This window comes from Sinocyclocheilus rhinocerous, unplaced genomic scaffold (assembly GCF_001515625.1).
Source record: "Sinocyclocheilus rhinocerous isolate Xijiao unplaced genomic scaffold, SAMN03320098_v1.1 scaffold2348, whole genome shotgun sequence".
Taxonomy (NCBI): domain Eukaryota; kingdom Metazoa; phylum Chordata; class Actinopteri; order Cypriniformes; family Cyprinidae; genus Sinocyclocheilus; species Sinocyclocheilus rhinocerous.
The window spans coordinates 45,413-54,209 of record NW_015655583.1 but is presented as its reverse complement, the minus strand read 5'-3'; the positions used below and the strand labels follow the sequence as shown (position 1 = coordinate 54,209).

The 8,797-nt window shown below is 42.4% G+C and overlaps 1 protein-coding gene across 2 annotated transcripts in view; it reads left to right on the top strand.

Annotated features, from left to right (window-relative positions):
- Positions 1–8,797, top strand: part of LOC107718694 (band 4.1-like protein 1) — a 107,027-nt gene that overhangs the window by 58,129 nt on the left and 40,101 nt on the right. For both annotated transcript variants that reach the window (XM_016525885.1, XM_016525884.1), the window contains exon 5: positions 2,321–2,425. In XM_016525885.1, coding sequence (XP_016381371.1) covers positions 2,321–2,425 — 105 coding nt within the window. The remainder of the gene's footprint in view (positions 1–2,320; positions 2,426–8,797) is intronic.

The following is an 8,797-nucleotide window of genomic DNA, read 5'->3' as shown; positions in this document are numbered from 1 at the left end:
CGTTTGTGCATCAATGTCTGTAATGTGTGCTGTAGGTGTGAAACTTTTAGGAATCTTATCCAAGTTGTAGGCTAGTCAATATTGGTCAGTCAGTCGTATCTGACATAAAGGATCCGCAAATTAAACTGTGACCACAAACACCATTAACTTAAGTTAATTATATGTCAATAATCAGCAATATGCTTTCACACAAATAACTTTATTTTTTGAATGTTTCAATATGTGGTGACACAAATTACTTATTTCAATTTTTCATTGATACAACATGGCACTGAGTTGTTAGAAAAGAAATGTGTAGAGACGTTATTGCTTGATGACGTCAGGAACCGATGAATTGGCTTTTTGAACCGGTTCAATGAGCCGATCTGTCCGAAAAGAACCGGTTCGCGGAAATGAATCAGACTTTGCATTACTACAAACTATTGTGACAAGGGAGAGCACAGTATATAGTCAGATGAACTAGCAAAACAAGCCAGCACAATATAAAGAGAGCGAAAACATGAGGAACAGGTGACAACACTCAGACAAACGAGGACTAAACAAGGGGGTGTGGTAATTGGTAACAAGGAGGCAGGGCAAGAGGAGCACACGGCAAACACTAACAAAGACAGAGCCATGTGCTTAAACACAACATGGACAGAGAAACATTAAACAATGACAGGACAGACAGAACTAGCTGTCAGGGGAGAGACCTGACAACTATACAGAAATGTATTAAAGTAAAAATAAAACACTGCATCTTTACTATGAATTAAATATACATTGATTCTAAGTTACCAGATTTATTTAGTGAAGAAGAGTGAATGATTCTCTCATGTTCTTTTGTTGTTTGATGAACATTAATTGACAGAGACAGCAGCAGGTTTATTAGGCTCCTGTCATTTTGAGACTGAATGCACAGATCTAATGTACTGACAAGCATTTGATTTAACTATTTATGTTTGTAACATGGGGAGGCGTGACAACGCAGTAGTGGATCCAAGTGCAGGCTTTATTCCAAAGAGTGGTCAAAACAGGCAGGGTCAAACAACAGCAAACAGGTACAATCCAGGGTGAGACAAAAGAGTAGTCCAATAAACAGGCGAAGGTCAGGGCAGGCAGCAAACAACCAGAAACAAGGAAACAGTCCAGAGTCAGAAACACAGGAATGCTACAGGTTAGACAATACTGAGCAATGAATAAGTGAAAAACCAGGCTTTAAATAGGGTGAGACTGATGGACAAGACAGGTGAATGCAATAAGTGATGATGAGTCTGGCAAATGATTTTGGGAACTGTAGTCTGTGAGTCAGGGGTGGAGTGCCCTCTAGTGGAGTTCATGGACACTCCAGCTGGAGATCGTGACAATAATCGTGACATAACTGACTCTGTTTAAGTCATGGGTATTAATACCCATTTTTAAAAATCATTTTTTATGCAATGATGAAAAAATATTTCTTTCTAAAGCTGATCTTTGGAGCGTCTATGCAATGCTTTACTCATCTAACACAATAATGACTTCAAATGATGTTTTGGGGGGTAATTTCTGAGCCAAAATTCATGTGCGATTAATTTGCAATTAATGAGATAATTAACTGGCACATGATGTAATTAATTAGATTTACATTTGAATCACTTGACAGCCATATTTTTATGTTCCGTTTGTGGAGTTTAGTAGTAATAGGTCAAACAGCTTTAATCATAAGTTAGAAGCTCATGCATAGTTCATGCAGAGTTATAATGCCTGAAGAGACCCATCATACAGGAGAGAAACCAGTCAGTTGAGTTTGCGACAAAACCTTTTACAGTGATTGGATATTATTCTGTCATTCTGTTATTACTGCATATGGGATAATTCATACACAGAAAGTAAAACTGAAATGACATTCATTACAAGATTCTTATAAAACATTTTAAAAAAATGCACCTACAATGTTTTGCATTTTGTGACTTTCAGTCAAATCTAAGACTGTACCTAGGAGTTAATCATATAAGAACATACTTTGTAACTTTGCTTGGAAGAAATTATTTTTGATTTACTCTGAATCATAAAATTAAATATAGACATTCAGGGTACTCACAGTCATTGGAAACCTGGGGAAAATAGAATATGTGGACATTTTGCTGTTGTTAATGTTATTGTTGTAAATTTTTTGTAGAAATACTTATATATTTTTGTAAGAAAACATATGTAACAAGGAGGGTGGAATTATTCTGATTTGGAACAAACCATCAAATAAACCAGTGTCAAAACATCAGTTATTGTTTGCACTGTCTGCTAACTGCATAATTTATTTGTATGTTTTACCCCTACCACATTTGTTTTTTTGTTATTTTTGCAGAAACAGTGTAAGGGGCAGGTTCTCCTGGATCTGGTGTGTGAACATCTAAACTTGTTGGAGAAGGACTATTTCGGCTTGACCTTCAGTGATTCTGACAGCCAAAAGGTCAGAGAGCTATTCCAAATGCTTCTATTATTAAATCTCTGACATACTGTATTTTAGTTTTATTCCACAAGACAGAAGATTTACAAATAATATCTCTGTAAGATCACAATTGTATCACAATTAAATGAGAAGTATGCATGTAATAATAATAATAATAATAATAATAATTATTATTATTATAGTAATAATAATCATAATAATTATTATTATTATTACAACCTACCCCTCAGAGGAATCTTTCTGCATTTTTAGATTTTCAAAACACTTCATTCTGTATGATTTATGAGCTTGCTTCCTCATGGGGACCTAAAAATGTCCTCACAAGGTCAAAATTTACTGGTATTATTATACTTGTGGGGACATTTGGTCCCCATAACATAGTGAATACCAGTACACACACACACGCCAACATCATCACAAAACATCATGTCTTATGATATAGAACTAATTTATAAATGTAGTCAAAACCAAGAAAAAAAGTGACAATAATAAAATCATTTACTTTCTTCAGCCACTTAATTAGAATGATATGCTTACTCTATCCACCAACTGGTGAACAGAGAAATAATAATAATAATAATAATAATAATAAAACACTGGATGACTTATCTTATTAAGGATGTTACAAAATAGGTTATTATAGTTAACTGAACAAAAAAAAATCCAATGAAAAAGTAAAACAAACAAATAAACAAAATAACTAAACAAAAAACTAAACTGAAACCATCATGCATTGCTTCAAAACTAACTAAAACAAATGTAAAAAATATAGCGGCTAGCAGCAATAAGGCCAGGCCAGGCTCTCCCAAGAGTTCCATGATTTCAAAATATCTTCCAAAATATCTTGTGTTTCATAAAGTAATGCAGGTTTGGAATAACATGAGGGTGAGTAAATGATGACAGTATTGTCATTTTTGGGGGAACTATCCCTGTAAAAGATTAAATATTTGCAAAAAAACATTAGTGCTTGGTGTTGTTTTGCCATGCTGTATGTGAATCTAGTGATACACTGCAAAGACATATGTGCAATCTGGACTGAATAAGGAATAATTTAACAACATACAAAAAGTTGTCCCCTGCCAATTAGTATACCTTTGTGTTAACTGAAATAGAAATAAAAATAAAAACAGACTTTGTAAAATAACTAAAACTGAACTAAATAATTGGAAATTAACAAACAAAATCAAAACTAAATTAAAACTATAATAACCTTGTACACAAATCATGTTAAAAGAGAGAGAAGATTACTCCTTAGGAAAATTAGCCTGTAAGCATGTCTCATGTGTGAGCACTGCAATGCGTTTCCCATCAAGGTGCTCTGCTCTAGGTTTGCTTTCTTTCTTTCTCTTTCTCATTAAGATCGAGGCGCGAGAGTCGGGTCCTTCACTTTCTCTCATGTTCTCGCCAGATCAAGTGGTCCTTGCACCCGCTTCCGAAGTGCTCTGTGGCATTTCTTCAGATCGGGCAAAGGAAGCCTCATCTCTTGCTTCTGCAGATATAAAAGTAGAGAGCGCCGCCTCTGAACGCTCCTCTTGTGATGATAAAGCATCAGCGATGGTCTCTCCCCTTCTTTGATGATCTCTATGTAGAGATAACTCGTTCAATCACACCATGCTGGTTTTGTCTGTCCAGAGGAGAACTGGCCTCCCGACTGAGCCTGGTTCCCTTTCAAATGTTCACTTCAAGTTGTGTATGGGGAAAACTCCTGTTTTACTCTGTACTGAAGCCTGATTTGTTCACGTTTGTGTAGCTGTACAAACCAATGGTGATTTAGCCCGCCAGAAAGGGCGGAGCCGACGTGTATATAAGTCGGCTCGCAGCGGCATTTCATCAGATCATTCTCCTTCAGCGACGAGGATCATCTCTTCGCTGACTCTGCAATCAAGAAGCCGAAGAAGGAAGAAGCTCAGCCTGCAGCTCGCCGCCGTAGAAAAGCCCTGGCAGTGGAAGAAGCGGTAAGCCTTCCCCTGTGACCATCCGGCACTTAAAAGAGCTAGTTTCTGAGCAAAATTCCTAGCTACCAGTGATCTGCCAGTGTGTTTACACGTGAGGATTAGCGCCCTCGTCTGTACGAGCGGCTTTTCGGCGGATGCACGCTTCACTTTGATCTGCCAGTGTGTTTACACGTGAGGATCATCAGCACCCCTCATCTAATGAGCGGTTTGATCTTTTAGGCGGATTAAAGAGAATGCTGACACCAATGATTATTATCATTGACAGCTTCGGACTAGACGCATCTGGACCACGCCGACTCTGACGCTGCGCTCACGGGGGCTGGTTTCTCTCATTGTGAGAGCATTGAGTCTAGCAAAGCAAACCTTACAGAGAGGAAGAGGAGAGGATTAGTTCTCATCTTGGCCGGAACTCCGTCAAAAACAGCTCACTTTCATCCTCCATCCCTCCAAACACCTCTGAGCGATGGGGTTTTGTTCTCTGCGGGTCACGCCCTACAGGTGCAGTACAGACCCGAATATTTTACTGCTGTGGTAGCGGACCAAAGAGCAAATTTCCTCTTCACACTCTCTCACTCGCAAATTCAGGCGCGGCGAGCCTTCATTCGCAAAATAGATCCTCTTGCTATCGACCTGGGCAGCCATACCGGACGGGTCGAGTTGGGTTCTAAACGCAATCCAACGAGGTTACTCGCTTCAGTTCGCTTGCAGGCCACCTCGTATCAGAGGTGTTATGCAAACTTCGGTTTCGGACAACAAAGCGCTCGTTCTCCGACAAGAAGTGCAGACATTGCTTGCAAAAGGTGCTGTGGAAATAGTGCCCCCAGCGAACAGAGAGTCAGGCTGTTTCAGCCACTACTTCCTCGTTCCAAAGAGAGACGACGGGCTCAGACCCATCTTGGTTCTGAGACATCTGAACCACTCGCTTATGCACCGGCCGTTCAAGATGTTAACTATCAAACAGATTCTCACACACTGTTGCCCTGAGGACTGTTTTTTTGACAGTGGATCTGAAAGACGCATACTTTCGCATCCACACAGCCCCCCGTCACAGACCGTTCTTGAGATTCGCGTTCGAGGGAGTGGCCTATCAAAATGCAGTCCTTCCATTTGGACTGTCTCTCGCCCCGCGCACTTTTACGAAGTGCATAGATGTGGCTCTTTCCCCTCTGAGGCAGATGGGAATCCGCGTTTTGAACTACCTCGACGATTGGCTTGTTATAGCCAGATCAGAACGGGAGTTGGCTGCTCACAGTGAGCTGTTACTCAGTAACTTAGAGCACCCCGGGTTGGTTATCAACCTGCACAAGAGTCACCTGTTGCCCAGACAGCGGGTTGGTTATCAACCTGCACAAGAGTCACCTGTTGCCCAGACAGCGAGCTGTCTTTCTGGGGACAATCTTAGACTCAGTCCAAATGCAGGCATGGATTACGCCGAAGCGATCCCTGACCATTCAGCGATTAGCGGCATCACTCAAGCCAGGGACGAGGCATCCCCTGAAGGTTTTTCAGAGGTTACTCGGCCTTATGATGGCCGCTGCCTCGGTAATTCCTCTGGGCCTGCTTCACATGCGGCCCCTCCAGTTTTTGCTCAAAGCCCGTGTTCCACCCCACGCTTGGCACCTGGGGCGGCTTTCTGTCAGGATAGACCACCGCTGTATCAAGGCTGTGGCCCCCTGGACGTCCTCTCGCCTGTTTCAAACAGGAATGAGGTTAGGGCTGACCTCCAAGAGGAAGGTAGTCACAACAGACGCTTCCAACTCAGGTGTGGGCGCCCTGTTGGAGGACAATCCGGCGTTGGCACCTGGTCAGTCCCGGAGCGGCGTCCGCACATCAACTGCCTAGAGATGCTGGTGGTTTTCTTAGCCCTGAAAACCTTCCTACCGACCTTGAAGGGGCACCACGTCTTAGTCCGGTCAGACAGCATGACGGTGGTGGCCTACATCAATCACCAAGGCGGTCTCAGGTCATGCACTCTATACAGGATGGCTCGTCGCCTCCTCCTTTGGGCATGAAGGGAACTCCTCTCGTTACGGACGGTTCATGTGCCGGGCAGATTGAACCTTGCCGCAGATATGCTGTCCAGAGGCAAGGTAGCCCCGGGCGAATGGGCGCTACATCCTCAAACGGTTGAAAAAATCTGGTAAGTCTTCGGTAAGGCAGAGGTCGACCTCTTCTCCTCAGACGACAACTCTCCCTGCCCAACTTATTTCTCGATACAGCGAGATGCTCTGGCCCACGACTGGCCCAGTGCTTGCCTATACGCGTTTCTCCCGATCGTCCTGATTCCTCAGGTCATCAGGCGGGTCAGGGAGACCAAGTGCTCTCTCCTCCTAGTGGCCCCACTCTGGAGGAACCAGGCCTGATTCCCAGAGCTAGTGCAGCTCTCAGCAGCAGCCCCGTGTCCCATTCCGCTGAGGAGGAACCTTCTCTCACACGCAAAAGGCATGATTTGGCATCCCTGGCTGGAGCTGTTGAGCAACTATCGCAGCGAACCATTCTCTCGAAGCTGGCAGATCGATCGGCAGAAACGACCTGATTGTTAAGTTCCTGAAGGGTGCACGGAGGCTGAATCCTCCTCACCCTCAGACCGTGCCGTCTTGGGACTTGTCTATAGTCCTGCGGGCCCTAAGAGGGTCCCCCTTTGAGCTGCTCAGTTCGGCCGATTTGCAGCCCTTATCGCTTAAAACGGCCCTCCTCCTTGCCTTGGCATCGGTTAAGCGAGTGGGTGACTTGCAAGCGTTCAACGTGAAGTGAACGTTCGAAAGGGAACACTCCGGTTACTGACGTTACCTCGGTTCCCTGAGATAAGGGAACGAGCGTTGTGTCACTTGCCATGCTATAAGCTGCACGTGAATCAATGACTGTCGCTTCAGTCGAATGATCTGATGAAATGGCGCTGTGAGCCGACTTATATAAATGCCGGCTCCGCCCTTTCTGGCTGGCTAAAGTGCCATTGGTTTGTGCAGCTACACAAACGTGAACAAATCAGGCTTCAGTACAGAGTAAAACAGGAGTTTTCCCCGTACACAATGCTTGTTCCCTTATCTCAGGGAACCGAGGTTACGTCAGTAACCGGAGCGTTTCTCCCAAAGGTTTTTTCCTCCATTTCTGTCACCAATGAAGCTTTGGTTCCTTGCCACTGTCACCTGTGGCTTGCTTAGTTGGGGACGCTTAATTTCTGGCAATATTGTCAACTTGATTGCAGAGATACTATTGGAAGAGAACTGGATGATGACATCACTGAATAATCATTGAACTGACTTTAACTGAAAAATTTACTGTTATTATCCTCTTGCGTTATTGACAAACTATTTTCCTGTTTGACACTGTAATGCTGCTTTGACACAATCTATTTTGTATAAAGCGGTATATAAATAAATGTGAACACCAGCTGGTGGATCAGCACCTAGAGATGACCTCTACAGCCCTGAATGTCAACTATAGAAACTCTACAGACTAGGGTTGTGCCAATAGACGATAGTATCGTGTATCGACAATAGTCAGAGATATCGACTATAGCAGATGTCTTTGTCGATAGTCAAGACGATATTAGGCTCATTCTCCTATTAATGTATTAATAATAATAATAATAATCATTATTATTATTATTAGGTGGCCCATTATAATGTCACCAATGAAGCTTTGGTTCCTTGCCACTGTCACCTGTGGCTTGCTTAGTTGGGGACGCTTAATTTCTGGCAATATTGTCAACTTGATTGCAGAGATACTATTGGAAGAGAACTGGATGATGACATCACTGAATAATCATTGAACTGACTTTAACTGAAAAATTTACTGTTATTATCCTCTTGCGTTATTGACAAACTATTTTCCTGTTTGACACTGTAATGCTGCTTTGACACAATCTATTTTGTATAAAGCGGTATATAAATAAATGTGAAAAGTGAAAGGTTCATGGAGTAAGCCATATTCATCCATGTTTCTACAATTTGTAAAACCACATTTTTCCATCTTAAATATATATGTCAATTATGACCCCCCATTATAATTCGGCTATTATTATCAAATTGCCCCACTTTTTCATTCAGCACTGTATTTTACACACACACACACACACACACACACACACGAGGAGCCTGTAGCCGGTGAAGGTTTCTCCAACCACAAACACAGACACATATCGTCTGCTCATATAAGGTTGCACTTTAACACTTTCGTTGCACTTTAACAAGCAATCTGTACGGCCTATATATGAGCTATATTAGCCCGGTTCTGTCAACTCTGCACTGGCTCCCTATTGAACACTGAATACATTTTAAAATTGTGCTAATTACGTATAAAGCCTTGAATGGTTTAGCTCCTCAATACTTGAGCGAGCTCATATAGCATTATTGTCCTTCCGCTGCAATCTCAAAACTCTGGCCATTTGATAATACCTAGAATATCAAAATAAACT